At 34.0% G+C, this 20,485-nt stretch overlaps 2 protein-coding genes across 2 annotated transcripts in view; both read left to right on the top strand.

Moving 5' to 3' along the window:
* The window catches only part of LOC129804262 (B-cell receptor-associated protein 31), a 417,963-nt gene that overhangs the window by 283,096 nt on the left and 114,382 nt on the right, over window positions 1-20,485 (top strand). The gene's annotated exons all lie outside the window — the stretch shown is intronic.
* Window positions 5,403-20,124, top strand: LOC129804138 (importin-9). Its single transcript, XM_055851224.1, has 6 exons — window positions 5,403-5,672; window positions 5,731-5,930; window positions 6,001-6,592; window positions 10,827-11,644; window positions 15,842-16,952; window positions 19,450-20,124. Exons 1-6 carry the CDS (start codon window positions 5,549-5,551, stop codon window positions 19,641-19,643), a joined length of 3,039 nt encoding a protein of 1,012 aa, XP_055707199.1. The 5' UTR covers window positions 5,403-5,548; the 3' UTR covers window positions 19,644-20,124.

Genomic DNA, 20,485 nt, shown 5'->3' with positions numbered 1-20,485 from the left:
GCTATATTAAACACAAATTGAAAAGAGTTTTTGAAATATCTATTTGCAAATTGAATTTTTTATTCTTTTATCTAAAACACATGAACGACTAGTCGCTATTATTCATATATATTTCAATAAATGGACCTATTTATGCCTATTTATATAAATTTTTATTTTTATTGCTCAAAATTTAATCAATGATTTGCAAATTGCCCATTCCTTTTGGGTTCAATCTGAACTGAAAATTGAAAAAAATAAATAAACTACATGAGAGTAATGCTGCAGAAAAAAGAGCAGAATGGCTGCAGAGGAATTATTAATTGAAATCACGACAACGTGTTCCAAATATTCATTTGGCGCCACACAAACTGTTCTCTGATTCACTCACGGATTTCAACCCCATTATAATGGTGCGGTAATACTGAAAGAGGTGGTTCCCAATTGTGGTGGCTGGAGAGCAATTAAATAAATTTTACCTAAAATATCGAACAGGATTCATTGGCTTTTGATTTAATTTTCGATTAGGCCCCCAATGAGAATTAATTAAATTCCAAAATACACAATCCCATATTACTATACAACAACACACATTTCCCACCTAATATTCTATTATTATTATTCACAACACAATATTCAATTCATCAAGTTGTTGTAAAGTAGCAAACTTATTAAAATTTCATTAAATCACTTGCTAATAAATTGCCTACATTTCGTTCTATTATTACATATAATATCTATTATAATTTCAAGTACTTAAATTCAATTTACAGTAAAATTCACAATAATTGTTATGTTTAAGAGGAATTTTGTGGTCTTTGATGAGTGTCTTTAAATTAATATAGAAACATATATAGCGAAATGTGAATTGAAAGAATCTGTTGAGCTTCATTTTACAATCTAGCTAGAGTCTACGTCTACATTCATAAATACACAAAAATAAAGAAAAATGAAAACGTTCTTATATCTATCTTTTTGTATGTGATTCTAAAATTAAAAAAGCTTTTCTTTCAGTCAGATTCCTTTTCAAGAAACATCAAGATGTTTAAATTGTAATAAGGGAAGACAATGCATTTAAGCTATACAAAAAGTGTTCGAACTGTTCGAATTTGTCATCTTATTGCTGAGCGAATCCTGAAAATAGTTTTGTCTACATTTATAAAATTGTTTACCAGTCCAACTCATGGCGAAAAGCATCACAAGCACAAGTCAAAACATTTTTAATTTGATTCATAATACCTTCGGCACATCTTTCAGATCAGGAAAATTTACATCACTTTCTTTCTTAAAAATTTTGCATAGGGGAAACTGAGGCTCCACCAAACACTGCAATTTTGCAACACTGAGGACAAGACTTATAGGCATTTATAGGCACTATAGGGATGCTAGTTCACTGAAGAAATAATTGAGATAGTCCAAGTAGTTTAGAAATAAAAATTAGTGTTTGGTGCTACCCCGTGTTTGGTGGTGCCCCAGTTTCATCTATGTCTATCCCACTCTTTTGCACTCTTTTTCTTCTTTTAAGCATCACACCAAATTAAATTTTAGTTCAGTCCAATTTATAGACCGAAAGAGTAGGATATACTTAAGCAAATCTTTTGAGAAAGAAAGAGAAGTGAATTTTGACGTTATGAAATTTTCCTGATCTGAAACATGTTCCGAAGCCATAAATTACATAAAACCTAAACAATTTTTAACCGATTTGAACCGATCCATAGTTCACTTTAAAATTTTCCCAAAATGACATAAAAATAATAGGGATTATGGAATAAAAATTAAATAGGGGAAATTGGGGTAGCACCGAACAGTGATTTTTGTTTCTAAACTGCTTGGACTATGACAAACATTTCTTATAAGGTAGGGGAAAGGCTCATAATTTTGGACAGTTTCTAAATTTGGACACTTTGAGGACAAAATTGGACACTATAAATAAATTGATTAAAATTATGGATTTTTATTCCAATATTTGATGAATAATGAATTCTATCTTAATATTTTTTCTTTTTGGAAAATTTTAACACTAAAAACGTTAAATTTTGAATATTATTTGAGTAAAAATTGCTTTGTTGAAAATACATTGTGAGCAATTGCTTACGAGAATAATATGACAGAATTTCGTGTTCACTTCAGTCTTATTTAGCTGTCGTGAAGTACTAACAATTTTCCTCGCTGTTTTTCAGTGATATTATTAAATATTCATTGATTATTGTGTTAATTCACATTAATGGTGATTTGTGTAAAAAATCTGTGTGTCAAAAAAATTTACAGTTCTTGTTTCATTCTGGGAATTTTTGAAGCCATACATAATTAAAAATCAAAAATTAATAATTTATTATTAAGTGATGCTTATTAATAGTTTCTCTCGGTTTCAGTCAAAATAAATATAAAAAAAAAAAACATTTCGAGATCAACGCCCCAGTTGGCTTATGATCTTTCTGGTCTTTCTATTTGCAGTGTCCAAATCGGAATTTCGGAAACACTAAAATTAATTTTACTGGTAATTTTCAATGATACATCTTCACTGTTCCCAAAAAAATGATGTAATTCATGCTACCATTTTTTTTCTCGATTTCAAATTAAAATACAAAACTTAAGGATCCCGCAAAAAATTTTTAAGGCTCAAAACCCAACATTTCTGTTCAAGGCGCAATAACTTTTGTTTGTAAACATGTTTTCAAAATTTTCTATAAGATTGAGCGAAATGGATAGATCTAGATCTCACTCACTCCCATTGAAATGTCAAAAACATGGTTACTAAACAAAAGTTATTGTGCGTTGGGCATTACAATGCAGTAAAGATCTATGCCTAGCCTATGTCTATAATGTACTTTGACATGGTAAACCGGATCAGTGAAGACCACCAATAAGATTAAGATTTAAGATTTGTCTATGGGTCGGTTATATTCCTTGCTGAACCGCTGCGCTCAGGCCACTTATTTGGGCCCATTATGCACTCCCCATTCTCCTGTTCTATCTTAACCCCCAAGGTGAGTAAATCTGCTCCATATCACAGTGCTCTGTGTGCGTTCTGATACACACAGTACCGCTTTATATCACGGTAAACCAACCTTGGTTTGTGGATCTGGGCAGTGAATGAGTATTTGTATTCGACTGAACTCTGCATGTCGAAACTTATTTCCTATACCAACCTCTCTTTTTAGGCGGTTCACTGTCAATGTATTGACATTACTTTTCCATTCATTCACTGGACGAATTCGAGACTATTACAGCAGCTGAAAAATCTGCAGCTGCCTAGTCTCAAACCCTCGACCTCACAGTCACAGAGCCACTGCTCTATCCACTGATCCACTGAGGCCCAAGACCACCAATAAGTACTAGTTAAAGAAAATCTTATGAATAGCCGGGGGCAAAATCACCCCGGAGCCCGGAGGGTGTCCTCTGCAAAAGCAGTACACTCAGTCCCGGGATTATGGACATTTTCGGGACCGAAAAAACGCACGAAATGGAATTATGAATCGAGAAAATTTGCATAACCGCAGGAGATTTCTTTTGAATAAATCTACGAATAAAGAACGAATTTCGCGCGGAGTAAAAGTATTTCAAACAAAAAGATTCAACTGTTTAATAGAAATGCATTAACAAACAGTACTTTTTGGCCAGAGTTCTTCATTAAATGGTTAGAATATTTTTTAAAAAATTATTTTAATAAAAGAAATTAAAGTTTTATCCTGAAAAATAGGCATAGTCTATTCAAATTTCCCGCGTCGCAAAATAGTATACATTCAGGCGTATTTTAAAAAAGTTTTCATAAAATTAACGCCTAATGGTAGGCAAAAGTGAATAATTGTATGTACAGTACACTCTTCGATATCCGGCTGACTGGGGGACAAAATGACATTTAGGTTTTTTGAATGATCAACGGTTTTTCTATTTTGTGCAGTGTGAATTTATTTTCTGTCTGACAAAGAAAAAGAGAATTTTCTTCATGGTGTGCTTATGTTTCATTTTTTATCACAATTATGTATTAAAAACTTCGATACAATAATACTTTAATTCAGAGGTGTGCAAGAACCGTTGAAACCGAATAAACGTCAAATAAAACATGTACGTCAATGGTCAAAACGCTACCTGAACAAACTTATTTTGACGTTAATTCGGTTTCAACGGTTTCTTGCACACCTCTGCTTTAATTCACTCTGGACAAACTTCATGTTTAGTGAAAATAATTTTGAATATATCAACCGCCAGTGTTTAGCAGCTGTCACCCGGATATCGAAGTGCTGGATAACGAAGAGTTGAGTGTACATAATTCTGTCAGGTGCATAATCCCGAAGGACTTAATGCCGGGACGTGAGTGTAGGGTGAAAGGAACGTCTATTGACACTTTAAGAACTCGTGTCTCAGCACCTATTGACACCCTACTCTGTACCATTTCGGATACGAAATTTGAACATCTCTGTTTATAGTAAAAGGCATATTACAGAAAAAACGTTATACTATTACTTATATTTTACTATATACATTAAATAATTTTCAACATTTTGACAAAAATGTCAATAGGGGTTCCCTGTCGAACAGACGTTCCTCCGACCCTACGTAGAGTTTCGCATTTAGTGACAACAGACTTGTTCAAATCTAATTTATAAAATTAATTTTGGAATTCCCCTGAATGTATGCAAAAAATTTGAGACGGTAATTGGAAATATAATTTCTTGTGAACAGCAGTTGGCAAAAACTGGCACTGAAAAAGTTTTGCATACATCAAGGCGTTTCTGTAACTTATTCTAAAAAATCTCCTGAAGGTCTGCAATTTTCTGTGGAAGAGGTCATTCGTGCACTGAGAAAAAGGGGGTGCGATTAACATTTTTTCCTCAGAACTTTAACACTTTTTAGGCATAAAAATATATCAACATCTTTAATGTTAATTTTACATCTTATTAAGGGTAAAATTAACATGAAAAGGGTTACCTTTAACCCCTAATACACCTAAAAAGGGTAATATTTACACCGATTTTGGATCAATACTACAGGGTAAAATTAACATTTGCGGAATGTTATTTTAACTTTTTCGGATTTCTCTCAGTGTGGGCGTTTTTTAGTTCTGAAAATGCTCTTCTAGAAATCTAAACAGAACTTCTTGTAAGTCTGTCTCTTTTATGTTGAAAGATATCAAAGGTTGATATTTTCAGCTTGTTTTCTTTCAAATTTCCTTATTGAACTGAAAATATATCTTTTGGACTTTTGGACATAAAGATAAGGCAAACAATCCTCTAAATAATAACTAAAATAAATAAATTACTAATCACGATCGTAAAATAAAATAAAAATACTTTTTATCTAGATATCGTTTATTTGAAATTTAAACTTATCTTATCTCAAAGGCTTTATACTTATGCTTCACGGACTATTAAGAAGAAGCATATGCTAGCTGCATATGCTTCACGGAAGACTGTATTATTTGGGCGCGCGCCGGATTTTTGACATCATAAACATAACCTCCAAAAACTGTATAGTGTGTGTCAAAGTTTTTCTCTGCGATTCTGCGGAAAATTCGCAAAAAACCCTGTGAAATTGCTTGTTTTATTGTCCAGTGCTTCACCTTTATACAATGTTTCAAAACGCCGACAAGATTAAAGAGGCAATATACGAGGAATTGCAAAATATCCTCAGTCCTCTGACGTCCACGAGAAACTCGGCGGAAGAGCGTCTTGCTCAGCTCAAGTTCACAGATGGTAACATTTGGCTCTGGTTGAAACTTTTCTTGGAATACGAGATTTAGTTCCTTTTCAGGATATGGAGTCTACTTGGCGGAAATTGTTATGAATCAATCCTTCGACCTGTCACTCAGGCAATTGGCTTCAGTGATGCTGAAGCAATATGTGGAAGCCCATTGGTGTCCGGAAGACCAGACACAGGTCTCAGCGTGTGAGCAGGCGAAGAAGATGATCAAGAACATTCTCCCAAATGGCCTCTACGATCCCAACAGCAAGGTAAGTGGTGCCAATGCCTTTTTTCCTCGTTCCGGAGAATACAATAGGATTAACGGTTTATTGTGGTCAGATCCGTTCGGCGGTGGCTTACACAATATCCACAATAGCATCCTGGGATTGGCCAAATAACTGGAATGAGTTGTTTGACATCATCGTGAAGTGCCTGGAGGGCAATGATGATTCCGTTCACGGTGCCATGCAAGTTCTCGTGGAATTCACTTATGACCTGGGACAGCAAATTACAGACGTTGGTCCGATCATCATCTCCGAGGTGTGTCGAATCTTTGAGGCAGACTCAGTTTTCAGTGTTACTACCCGTTCCAGTGCCATTGACATCTTTGAGGCTCTTCTCAAGGCAATCAACACGCACATCCCATCGAAGCAGGCTCAGGCTGACATGCTCAGTCCTGTTCTGCCAAAATTCTTGGAGAAAATGATTACCAGCCTCACGCTGCCCAATGGACCCACCAGTAACTTCACCATGAAAAAGTCCATCCTCAAGGTGCTCTGCTACATGATCCGGGACATGCCAAAATTCATCCAACCTCACATCAACACCATCCTGCCGCCCATTTGGCAGCTCATGACCCAAATGGCCGATATGTACGTGAAAGTGTCAGTCAACAGGAGTGTCCAGTCTCCCTTTGCCGACAACGACGAAGGTAAGGTTTTTTTGTTGGAAATTTTCTGTTCATAAAAATAAAAAGCAGGCCTTTCGAAGTCCGGCCAATTAACAAAATTTAAGCCACGCCTCTTTGGGATTTATGGCAATCAAATTGCTTTTTTGGCTATTTTTTTTTTAATATTTACAATTCACCGGTAGAATTTTAATTAACGGTTTAGTCTAAAAGCCTATCAAAATTAAGAAAAAAAGAACAGGGGCGGAATTATAACTTTTCGACACTATAGAATCGATAGTATCGATAAATCTATATCTGTTGGATTAAGTGAATGTCGATCTTTTTACGCATTGTTGAGCTATTCATTATACCATTCTTAAAAGAGTGTGTCTGTTTATTAATATCTATTATTAGTTACAGTAAGACCTGCAATCGTTTAAATTTTTCAGAATCGACAGTTGATAGGGAAGACTGGGCCAAAAAGTCACAAATTGAAAACTTCAAAATTCAATATCTTTCGAGATAAAAAAGATAGCGGCTCAAAATTTTTGTATAAAGGAGACTGGGGCAAAAAGTCACAAAACGGATATTTTATTTTTTTAAGCTACTCGAGCGCTTCAAAAATTTCTAATTAGCGCAATTTCTTAGAAAATTTACCGCTCTATAACTTTGTGAAAGTAATGTTCTTCTATTTTGTAAGGAAATACGTTTATAGAGCCGATTTCTAAAAGGTAATTTTGTGACCAGTCTCAAAAATGTTGGGGCAAATAGTACCAGACATGGAGTATTATCATATTTTGATTCGCTTTATTACGAGCTTCCGAAAATATGAAAAAATACGGAGAGGACATATTTTCATAGAAAATTTATTCATCTACACCTTTGTAAAACACCGTTTTCTCTGCGTGAAAAGTGAGAAAACGAGAAAAGCGCTTTCAAGCTATTTTAGAAAAAAACCTAGTTTAGTTTGACCAATACAAACAACAAGCGGCGAGACATGGGAATGACGTTTCTTTTCGCCGCGAGACATCAGAAATTGCTTCGCTTTTTGTTACTTTTTACCCCAAGTGGCCGTTTTTAATAAAAGGATTTCTGGAGAAAAGAACCTTTGTGAAATTCTAAAACAGATAGCAGATTTGTATTCAAAGAATCCAAATTATTTAAAAAATATTCACAAGTGCATCAATTTAGAAAAAATAAGTAGGTAATAATTGTTATCTTCTGCAAGGAAAATATTTAAAAAATAGGGATAAAAATTTTGATTTTTTTGTTTTCTAAATTCCTTGTTCGAATTATAAGAAACTTACGACATTGAAGAAGGTCTATGGAGGTTATCTATAGAAAAAAATGAGCCGCTATCTTTTTTACCTTGGAAGATATTGAATTTTGAATTTTTCGATTTGTGACTTTTTGCCCCAGTCTCCCCTAGATAGCCTCCTTAGACCTTCTTCAATGTCGTAATTAAAGCCACCGCTGCATGCAGTCTCATTCAAATTTTCTTTTTTATGTGCTGCGTAAGGTGTCGCATTTTCAACTTTGGGGAATTTTTAAAAAAGATTAACCAAATTTCGCACTTTTTGAATATACCACGTTTAATTTGATGCCTTTCTGCGTAGTTGAGCAAAGCCCTAGATTTTTCTGAATTTGATGACTTGAGTACTTTCCTTGTTAGGATTCAAACAAGGAATTTAGAAAATAAAAAATCGTCGGTTCCGAAGAAGACTATTGTAAGTCTACTTACAATAGTATAAAAAGATGGTATCATTGGATGCAGAAACCTTAGATCTATATCCCCACAAAATTTTATGTTGATTAAGATATTCCTGCAAAAGTTACAAGAAAAAAACTTAAAATCAGCGTGCCCAATTATTGAGTTTTTTGCCCACAATTTTGCTATAAATAATTTAAAAGTATAGTGTTAACTAGAAGATATTCAATGCGTAAGTATGATAAAATAGTTTCAAAAGCTGAAAGTATACTAATTCCAGTGAAATTAATGAAAATAAATTTTAGCTGTCAAACTTTAAACCTCTTTCCTGTAAAGTTTACATTTTGGACTTACAATAGTCTTCTTCGGAACCGACGAAATATCGAAATTTTTAGCCCTATTTTTGAAATACTTTCCTTGCAGAAGATAACAATTATTACCTACTTATTTTCCAAAATTGATGCACTGGTGAATATTTTTTAAATAATTTGGATTCTTTGAATACGAATCCGCTATCTATTTTAGAATTTCACAAAAGTTCTTTTCTCCAGAAATCCTTTTATTAAAAATGGCCACTTGGGGTAAAAAGTAACAAAAGGTATAGAGCAAAAAGTAACAAAAAGCGAAGCAATTTCTGACCAAGAGAGAGCAGTTTTCACAATCGTATTTTTTTTCAACTTTTCTCCATCCTGGCTGCTAAACGGTAAGAGATATTGACTTCCGGTCTTCGGTGACCCAATATTCTCTATCGAAATAACTTACCTAAATTACCCCCACTCCTTCTATCCCCTCCAAAACATGTTTTTTTTAACTTTGCAAAAAATTGGCCCTGGCGATTTCGTTCATTTATGGATATGTTTTGGAGGTGAGGTAGTCCAGCCGAACATTTCGTCCTTCGACATCTATCACCGAAAAAATCGCCATCTTGAATTATTCAAAGTTAATTCAACCACCTTGGAGGGCCTAATTTTCAACGGATTTGGTTAAATTTGGACTTTTTTGAAAGATCTTGTAATTCTGAATCCGACTGCATTGGTCACAATCGGTGATTGATCGGAAAAGTAACGGTAATAGCCCTATTTTAAAAATACTGTTTTTCGCACTTTTTCAGTCTTTTGACCCATATAAAATTTAAATGGTAAGAGATATCAACTTCCGGTCTTCGATGACCCCTCCTCAAAAGATATTATCTCGAAACTAATAATTTTATTTTAAGATAATTATTTTATTTACTTTAAATTCCCCCTCTCATTTCATGCGTTCCCTATTCCCCAAAAATAGGTAAAATATTAGGTTTTTCTAACATTGCAAAAAATTGGCCCTAGCGATTTCAATGATTTTCGGATGTTTTGTAGTTAGTCCAGCTGAACATTTCGGCCTTAGACACCTTTCACCGGTTAATTCGCCATCTTAAATTATTCAAGGTTAATGATTTTTTGAAACCCTCTTCTTGAACATTTTTCAACTTCAAGATGGTTTTGTGGTGATTTATAGACAAATTTAATTCGACAATAATTTTATATGCACCAAAAAAATTGCGAAAAGGAATATAAGGCAAAGCTCCTTCTCGGGAATTCGAGCAGCTTGCAAAGCCTCGGACACTTTGCCACCCTTTTTTTTCGATTTTAGCGACAACACCTAGCGGTGATCACAAAAATTAGTAATGTTCTAAAGAGTTACAGCTTTTTGCAAGACTTCTAATTTGAAGTATCAGTTATCAAATACTGATAAGCATCTAATTTAGATTACTTTCAATTTTTTTCGATCTGCCATTACTTCTTTATGACTCGTTTTTGATACTTTGAGTACCCAAATAGAAAAACAAGATTTTAAAAGCTATTTAGAATTATAAAAAAATGGTTCTAGTGGATAATTGAAAAGTATAAGGTTACTATACTTATGCTACAATAGTTCACGCTATTCCGAAAGTTTTCCGACGGCTATCAACCTATCAACTATTTTTCAGCGCCCAAAATTGAATAATATCTTCAAAAATTATATTTTCAAAGTGCGATATCTCGAGAATGGTGTGAAGTATTTTGAGCTGAATATTTTCGAACCCAGAAATATTCAAAAGAATCGCCTACAAAAGATACTATTCAACTTATTGAGAATAATTTACTATTAGTATATACGTACACTGAGAAAAAAACAGGGGTGCGATTAACTTTTTTTCCTCATAACTTTAACACATTTTAGGTGTAAAAATATATCAACATTTTTTAATGTTAATTTTACACTTTTAAGGGTAAAATTAACATGAAAAAGGGTAACTTTAACCCCTAATACACCTAAAAAGCATAATATTTACACCGATTTCGGATCAATCCTGCATGGTAAAATAAACATTTCCGGAATGTTATTTTAACTTTTTCGGATTTCTCTCAGTGTAGAAAAGGAATTATTTTGTTTCCTTTTCTAGATTCCTCGCAAGAGACTATTATTTTTTTTAATTTTTCGAAAAGAGGCGTGGCCTATTTTTCTAAAAATCATTACTTCCTCACAAGAAGAAAGTTCGAAAGTAATTTCAGAGAAGTGAAAAAGAAAATCCAACTTGCCCAATTTCAGATGATGAGAAATCAAATTTCTCGTCGATGATCCTTCAGCTCTTTGATTTCATTCAGGGCATCATTGAATCCGGAAAATTCAAGTCCACCATTCACAATGTCCTAACAGACCTTATCTACATCATGATAGTCTACATGCAGATTACAGAAGAACAAATCGAGAGTTGGACTGATGATCCAGAGAAATTTGTTCAGGATGACGATGAGGAAGGCACTGATTTCTCAATTCGTGTCTCAGCTCAAGATGTCCTGTTGATCCTTTCACAGGAATACGAACTGAAAGTCCTCCCGTCGCTCTCTGAAGCTCTGTCACGGCACTGCGTTGTGGCAGATGCTGAAAAGAATGCTGGGAATGGCAACTGGTGGAAGATCCATGAGGCCTGTATGCTAACTGTGGGTAACTATGAGGTGTTAATTGTGGAGCAGGATGAAAAGGGTGAGAACGCTTTCAATTTGTCGGAATATCTGAATTTGGTGCGAAATCTCATGAATCACGAGGTATCACCCTTTCTGTCGGGGCGATGCATCTGGCTCATGAGTCAATTCTCCAAATCCAGCGTCTACACCATGCAACTCCTAACCGAGGTGCTGGACACAACTCTCAACTACATCGGCGGCGACAAGCCGATAGTTTTGCGTATCAGTGCCATTAGGGCAGTTCACTGTTTCTGTGAGAATCTCGAGGGGGCTCCAGATGAGAAAAGGAATCTGCTGCTGTCGAAGCTCAGTGGTTGCTTTGAGGGGATCCTAGCTCTGGCCGGAATGGGCAAACAAAATCTCCTGAATTTAATCCTGGAAACACTTCAAGCTGTTATTTCGGTGAGTTACTATCATTTATCCATTTGACTTTATTTCAGCCATTCCAGCGCTTGAAGTAGATAAAAGCCTAGCTTAAATCAGCTTACTGTAAGTGAGATTCTTAATGTGACCAAATGCAAATTACATGCAAATTCGAAGTGGAGCTGAAGTTGTGAGATGTTATGCAGTTAATTTTGAATCAATTCCCTAAACAAAATGCAATTTTTGGACAAAATACGAATGTCGAAATCAAAATCGGTTTGTTGAGATAATTGAGGTTATGTGTAATGGAAATTAGTTTTCCGACCCTGGCATCCCTAGCATTAGTCGTACAAAGTTCAAATGTTCTAAAAAGTTGTAGTGTTTTACAAGGCCTTTCATTTGCGCTCTTACTCATCAAATTCAATCAGGTAGAACCAGAAGTATGGCGGTTTAAATTTCGTGAACTTTCATCGCCTAATCACCGATTTGGTGCTATTTTCGGTAATATTGTGTAAAAATTAAAATACGTTTTTTTAAAATTATGTCGAACTGTGACTAAACCTTTTCGATCACTTTAAATTCACTTTGTAAACCTATTTAAGTAGATCATTAAAAAATCTAACTTTTTTTGCTAACAGAGATCTCATATGGTACTAGTTTTTTGTAATTGTCAAAATTGAAGTACAGCTAATGAACTTTCTAACGGACCCACACTTTTTAAATTCTGTTCACTAGAACCTGATATATAACGGATAATGTAAGGCAAAACAGAAAAAATATAAAAGTATTAATAAAAAAATATTGTCACGTGATGGAGCAAAACCAAGATCAGATTATTAATCAGGGGACTTGACTCTATCAAACGTACCATGTGAGATCTCCGTCAGCAAAACCGTGTTGCATAGTGTAATAGATTTTTAAACATTATTGGACCACTTATTGTTACCATTCTTAAAAGAATGTAACGTGACGATTGATAAAGATTTGGTAATATCTATAAAAAGTGTAACTATCATTTAAAATTTTTATAATCAACAGTCGATACTATCGAAAAGAAGTTATCATGTCACCCCAGGAAAATTTTATACAATCGAAATTCACATCTCTTTCTTTCATAAAAATTTAGCATGTATCTATCCTACTCTTTTTCACTCTTCTTCTTCTTTTGGATATCACACCAAATTAAATTTAGTTCAGTCGGTTCAGTCCAATTTGGACTCGAAAGAATAAAATAGACTTATGCAAATCTCTTGAAAAAGAAAGAGACGCGAATTTTGATTTCATGAAATTTTACCAATCTAAAAGGTGTGCCGGAGGCATTAGCATATAATATTAGGGTGTTCCAAAAAAATTTTTTTTTTAATTTCTTTTTGCCCCTGCCGGAAAATTGTTCTATATGATGAGACAATAAAATGCTTCTTAGACAAGAATAAAATTGGACGCTGTTTAGAGGTGGCTCAACGTCAATCTTTGTAGTGAAAAATTACGAAAATTCACAAATTCGCCAGGAATAAATTTCTCTGCGGGAGACTATTGAGAATTTCTTCTCAATATTTTAGAGGAACATTGCTCATTTAGTGAATTATGTTTTTGCAAAATTTCATTGAGATCGGATAAAAAATAGATTTTGAAAAAAAAAATTGGTAAGTTCACAATGTTCAGAAATTAAAATGTACCAACTCATATATTCGCTTCTAATTCATGTTCTAGTGATCAGAAATTAATAAATGAGGGCTCTTTGGAAAGCTATTGAGTTATACTACAAATTTAAGAACATACTGAGTTTGAGAAATTGCCTCTAGGTGGCTCACATATGAAATTTTCCTAAAAACACCAAAATTTTACCCTAGAGTTGGTCAATTGAAAATTCATATACAGAAAACGTAACAAAACAGTGAGGTGCTGTCCTTTGCTAATTGTAAAGGATACTTAGGGCTACTTATCATCTACATGAGCCCTCGTTCCGACTACTAGAAATGCCTCACTTGTGTGATAGAGGCTCCTTGCAAAAATACAAATACTCTAGCTTAGAACAAAATTTACTGGAAATTCCTTAGAGCGAATTCTTAACCGTTTTATGATTGAGCTGTGCGTGATTTTAAGCACATTTACCGTTTTATTATTGAGCTGTGCGTAATTTTAAGCGCATTTACCATTTTCTAATTGAGCTGTGCGTGATTTTAAGCGCATTAACCGTTATCTGATTGAGCTGTGCGTGATTTTAAGCGCATTCTTAACCATTTTATAATCGTGCTGTGCGTGTTTTGCAAACGATTCTAGGTATGTTTCTTACTAGCCCTGTGCGTATTTTACACACGATTTTAGAGAGCGATTAGAAAATAAAAAAAATAGAAAATTAAAAGAATTATCAAAGAAAGCTAAAAGAAAACATCGTGAAAAATTTACGTGAAAAAGTTAGTCTTTTTGTGGAAAAAAAAATTGTGGAGCATAGGTTTCAAAAGAAAGCGGTTATGAAATTTGAGTAAATATGAAAACAGGGTCAATAAAAAAATAAAAAAATATAAGTTTTTGAGTGCAAAAAATTGTGAAAGAATATTAAATATAAATATTTTTGTATAATCCTCTTTTAGAAAAAAGAGGCGACAAAGCGCCCCAGGCTTTGCGAGTTGATCAAACTCATGACTTCGATGGTATACCGCAAAAGTACTTTAAATTTACCCAAAACAATTTCAAATTATCTTTTTTTTTTTGTGGCAAAAAATTTCAAGGACAGGTTATTTAGTGTAGTGAAGTTTTAGGTGTTTTCTGATTTTATTGTGTTTTGGTAAGATGAAAAAGAGCTGAGGTTAACCCTCTAACGGTGTTTTCTTTAATATGCGAAAAAAAGTTCTAAAACAATGTTTTCTAGGATAATTATGATCCAATAAAGTCGAAAAAACCATCCAATCTTCATTATCTTTTTTAGTTTAGGCGCTAGGTGACAAAATATAAAAATTTTTTAAAACTCTTTTTGCTTCTAAAATTCACATTTTTAGTTTTTTCAAATTTTTTAAATAAAATATACAAAGTAGAATGACATATCTTTCAGTAAAAAATAAATTTATTATAGTCAGATAACTTTAAATCGATTTGTTTTATGGAAATTGGAAATGATTTTTTTTGCACAAATATTTTTTGTTGCTTTTTCTCTGACCTGTCACACAAAACTGGGAATAGCAACAAAACGAAGAGTCAAAATGAGTTCAAACTTTCAAGAGATGTTTATAAGACTTTTACCGAGGACACTATAGCACTTTTAAATAAATAAAACCTTTATTGTGGCTGTAAATGTGATTTTTGTGAAGACCGCCTGGAGGCGGTCTTACCCGTTAGAGGGTTAATGAATAGTACTTGATTTAACTCATGGGTCTCCTGAGGAATCCCAGTCAATAAAAATAGCAATAGATGTGATTTTAAAAGAATCAGGAAATTAAGGCATTCTTTTTAAATATCTTCAAATAATGTGGAACATAGTTTCTGTGAAAAGGAGAGGACAGATTTCAATTTTTATATAATTTTTTTGTATAAAGGCGTCTACACATTGGGAGCAATTTTCGTCAAAAATTGCGTTTTTGACAGAAATTTGACGTTTCCCCCTACAACGCTGCAGGGAATTTCCTTCAAAACAGCAATTTTTGACAGAAATTGCTCCCAATATGTAGAGGCCATAAGGTGACTCTGGTGACTCTAGCCATGCCTCAATCACTGAAATGAGGGTTTTCTATTAATCAAAGCAGGAGTTTAGGTACAGACGAAATGCTGTTCTATGTGTTCCTTATAAGAAGAAAAAGAGACTTCTTAAATATTTTGTTTGGGTTCCAGTATAAAAATTTATTTCTTGACAATCCTTCATATTTTCCTGATTTTATAACCAACTTGAAGACCATTGAACCATTTTTACACAACGACCAATCTCTTTCTTATGTCTGTGAAGACATGTTTTTTACTCTTTATTTATATTAGAGCAGTTTAAAAGGAAAGCCAAATAAAAAAGAAAAGAAAATTTTTGGAACGCCAGAATTTTCCTCAAGAAATTTCCTTTGCGATTAGTAAGTAGATGTTAAAGATCAATTTGATGCTTTACTCTATTTAAGGAGACTCCTTGAAGAATTCCAATTGATAGAGTTGCCATAGAGTTGCATTTTCAGTGCTCTCTAAGGAATTTCCAGTGAATTTTGTTCTGAGATTGTAAAGGATCTCAGCTAAAATAAAAGAGAATTTCTTTTAAAATTGCAGTTTGATCAGCAATTCACGGGATCCATCCAGACGAAAATGATCCCATTGACCATAGCTGTCTTCCTCAAGCATCACGATGATCCCTTCACTCTAGAACTGGTGCAGAATCTCCTCAAGACTCTGTCGCAAAACACGTATTGTCTGCAGCCGCTGCAGGAGAAACTCATTCCCACAATTGTCAGCATTCTCAATTTGCAGCGTGAACAAGCTGGTTCCTTCACACCGGCAACAGCCCTGGAAGTCCTGCAGACACTTGTGGTGAATTGCAAGCCTCCGCTGAGTGATAGCCTAATCGAGAGCGCCTTTCCCGCCATGGTACACTGCATCCTACGCTCAGACGATCCAGCTGTGATGCAAAATGGAGGTGAATGCCTCAGGGCATTTGTTCACGTGGCCCCAGAACAGGTGTTCAAGTACAAAAATGGCGAAGGTCTCAACTACATCATGCAAGTCACAACGATGCTCCTCAATCCCACGAATAATGAAACAACAGCCGCCTTTGTGGGCAAACTTGTCATCACGCTCATCACGAAGGCGGGTAATTTCCTGGGAGAAAATATTGATTTGCTGCTAAAGGGTGTCATCAGCAAACTCCAATTGGTTCGTGCTCTAAATATTGCCATGAGCCTCCTGCTCACCTTTGCCCATCTGTTTCTCACACAAATGGAAGCTGTTCTGAATTTTCTCAGTACAGTTCCCGGACCAACGGGTGAACCTGCCATGGCTTTTGTCTTTGGCAATTGGCTCAATCGCCATGCAGATTTCTACGGGACGTACGAACGCAAAGTGAGCATTATGGCATTGTGCAAGATTTTTGAGTACGGTGTGACTAGCAAGGACATTCGCATTACATCGGTGACAATTAAAGAACCCGTGAAGCAGGCAACAAGTACAAAGCCACGAACACGATCACAAACCGTTGATCAATGGGTTGCCATTCCCATTCTCGTGAAAATCTTCAAGCTCATCATTGGGGAGCTAGTGTATCTGCAGGAGTATGAACTGGCGGGCGAGGAATCCGATCAGGAGACAGAAGACGAAGAGGAAGTTCCCAATCCAACGGCAGAAGTTACAGTTTATCAATCCGGGACGCTTTTCAATCGATACGAAGGTAAGTCATTGAATATTTTACTAACAAAGTTCAAAAGACTTTGTGGAGTGCTCGAATTTCTAAATACAATCCTGATGTACATAGAAATATTTAAGAATCGTGGGAAAAGCCATTTCCATAAATTAAATTTAAGGTGAAGCTTAAAAAAAGAGCTTCCCTGTAATAAATAAGCCACGCCCATTGCAGTACTTATTTTAGAAGCCAAATTGTGTAAAATTTAGATAAAGAAAAGTAGTTTTGTGAAAATGCAGAGCACACGTAAACCCCGTCCACGGGAGGACCTCCCGCCAATAAAGTCATTATTATTAAATAGGAACCAGGAAATCTTGTCTAGATACGCCCCCTTTGAAACCACGCCCACATTTTGACAATTTTGTATGATTGTATGTTTAGCAGGTAAAAATGAATGGTTCTAAAATACAGAGTAAATCGCCCCATTTCCCCCTAAAACTTAAAAATATTTTTTTTTATTATTTATGCAAGTATTTTTGGGGCGTGGTCTATTTTTTCAGTCATATGTAGTTTTCAGGCATCACCTAAGATCTTTTACAGAGTACGTCGGGCGGTATACTAATATAAATTATAAATAATTGGGGGTATCCCTCTAATTGTAATATAAAAGAAGTGGCAAAGAGATTTTTCGTATGATCTTTGGTGCTCACTGATCTACTAGAAATCAAATTGGTTCATAATGGCAAAATCTTATTGGTCAGTAAAAAAATCAAATTGGTCAGTAAAAATAAAATATTGGTCAGTAAAAAAATAAATATGGTCAGTAAAAAGTCAAATTTGGTCAGTAAATAATCAAATTTGGTCAGTAAAAAATTAAATATGTTCAGTAAAAAACTTTTTAAAAAATCGGAAAAAATTAAATTTGGTCAGTAAAAAATAAAATTTGGTCGGTGAAAAGTCAAATTTGATCAGTAAAAAATCAAATTTGGTCAGAAAAAAATCAAATTCGGTCGGATAAAAGTCAAATTTGGTCGTTAAAAAGTCTAATTTGGTCAGTAATTTTTTTTAAATCAGTAGAATGTGAAATTTAATCAGTGGAAAATTAAATATGATCAGTGAATAATAATTTAGTGAATAAAAAACTAGAAGGAAATCAATAAAGTTAAAACTGCATATCCGGATAAACAGTATTTGCACATTTCGTATTGCGGAAACTTCGTATTTTAGTACATTTCGTATTTTACTATTTCGTATTTCATATTTCGTTTTTCCTAAATTTTGTACAAAAATTAAACAGATGCTACTGATATCTTCCCAAAACACAGAAAATTTCCCTTTGCCTCAACAGGCGATACAGACAACTTCCCGAAGCACAGAAAATTTGACTTTTTACTGACCAGGTTCTTTATTTTTTACTGATCATTTTTTATATTTTACCGATCAAATTTCATTTTTTACTGATCAATTTTAATTTTTCACTGACCAAATTTAACTTTTTACCGACCAAGTTTGACTTTTCTCCGACCGAAATTGATTTTTTACTGACCAAAATTTTTTTTTAAGCAAATTTATTTTTTACTGACCAGATTCTTTATTTTTTACTGACCAGATTCTTTATTTTTTACTGACCATATTTTATTTTTTACTGACCGTATTTTATTTTTTACTGACCGTATTTGATTGTTTACTGACTGAATTTGACTTTACTGACCATATTTTATTTTTAACTGACCACATTTGATTTTTTACTGACCAAATTTAAATTTTTACTGACCAAATTTTATTTTCTTACTGACCAAATTTTATTTTTTACTGACCAAAAAAATCGCAGCCCTTCATAATTCGCAAAAGCAATCAAAAATTGGTAATAAAAATTATCATTCTAGAGAATGTTCTGGCATGAGTTTCAAGCATACGGACAAACAAAAGATATAAATATGTGAAAGATAAGTCATTTACGGATATTTAAACGATTCATTACTGATTTCAAGACCTTTCCAAAAAATCCAAATTAGCCCAAATCGGTTGAAAAATAGGCCCTCTAGAGTGGTTAAACATTGAATGGGATAAACATATAGAAATCGTTTGAGAAAGAAAGGGATGTAAATTTTGATTTCAAGAAAATTTCCTGATGTGGAATGTGTACCGAGGGCATAAGAATCAAAATTTAATTAATTCTTAATGGTTCCGGCACACCTTTTACATCAGGAAAATTTCATATAGTCAAATTTCACATCCCTTTCTTTCTTAAAAGCTTTGCATACGTCTATTCTACTCTTTCATACTCTTCTTCTTCTTCTTTTAAACATCGCACCAAATTAAATTTAGTTCAGTCCAATTTTGAGATCGAAAGAGTGGGATAGACTTAAGCAAATCTTTTAAGACAGAAAGGGACGTAAATTTTGATTTTGTGAAATTATACCAAGCTAAAAGGTGTGCCAAAGGCATAACACAACAAAATTGAGAAAGTCGACTAAGCCAAATTCAAGGAGTCACTCAAAATTTCACTTTGGCTAAGGTTTTGCAAATTAATTTGTTATTGCAGAGGAAATTGAGAACAATGATCCCCTCCTTGAGGAGCTCATCAGGCAAGAGCCAATGTTCCAGAATTCCATGGAGGAGAATCTAACGAAATTCCTACAAAACTTCAGTCGAGATGAACATTTTAGGGAATTCACCAATCATCTCAATGACGATGAAAAAAGTGCTCTTCAGCGATACGTTGAGATCAACTTCTAAAATCAATTTCTCGTCAAATTCACAATCAATCATTAAATCACATTAAATATTTTTCTATTGTAAATTTTTAGGACGATTAAAATGAAGAAAAAAAATCCATTCGAATGAAAAGTGAAAGAGAAACACGATGTGATACATGAATTTACAAATTTGCATTCAAATGATAACTAATATTTTTATTGATGCATGTTATTTAGGCGTGAGAGACTAGCAATTATTTGTCATTATGTATAATTGATTAATTCTGCCTACGATTTCTTTCGCTATATCCATATTAATGGCTCAAAAGTACAGAGTATTGAGACTTGATCAACATAACCGGTGTGTAATGTCTCTCCTACAAAACGATTTAATTTTGCCTTTTTCCCATTAAATATAAACGAGATCAATAGCCCGATTCAATTTATCAACATAAGTGTCCAGTGTCAACATCTAAAATATCTAGCGATTAAGTGAAAGCAATAATAATTTCAGATAAAAATATAACGAGTTTATTGGCAGAAAAAAAATGAGAAATTTTGTTTTGAACAGAGGAACCAAGGAAAAAGTATCAATGGACGACAGGTATGGCAACACCAAAAAAAGTCGCTGAGATTGCTTTTCGTTATTTTAACATTTTTCGAGTTTTATGCACAACGCACAATAAATTTTATTTGTAAATATGTTTCCAATATTTCATATGAGAGAGAGCGAGATGACTAGATCTCTGTTTCATTCACTCCCATTGAAATGTCAAAAACATGTTTACAAAACAAAAGTTATTATGCGTTGGACATTATGCACAACGCACAATAACTTTTGTTTAGTAAACATGTTTTTGACATTTCAATGAGAGTGAGTGA

Source organism: Phlebotomus papatasi, chromosome 1 (assembly GCF_024763615.1).
Source record: "Phlebotomus papatasi isolate M1 chromosome 1, Ppap_2.1, whole genome shotgun sequence".
Lineage (NCBI taxonomy): Eukaryota > Metazoa > Arthropoda > Insecta > Diptera > Psychodidae > Phlebotomus > Phlebotomus papatasi.
The sequence above is the reverse complement of the archived record's forward strand: the minus strand, read 5'-3'. Positions and strand labels throughout refer to the sequence as shown.

Bases quoted from the DNA above. Each gene is read 5' to 3' on its own strand.
- LOC129804138 (XM_055851224.1), top strand. From the start codon at position 5,549: ATGTTTCAAAACGCCGACAAGATTAAAGAGGCAATATACGAGGAATTG. The intron at 11,645-15,841 runs GTGAGTTACTAT...TTAAAATTGCAG, and splicing joins CACTTCAAGCTGTTATTTCG to TTTGATCAGCAATTCACGGG. The intron at 16,953-19,449 runs GTAAGTCATTGA...TTGTTATTGCAG, and splicing joins GCTTTTCAATCGATACGAAG to AGGAAATTGAGAACAATGAT.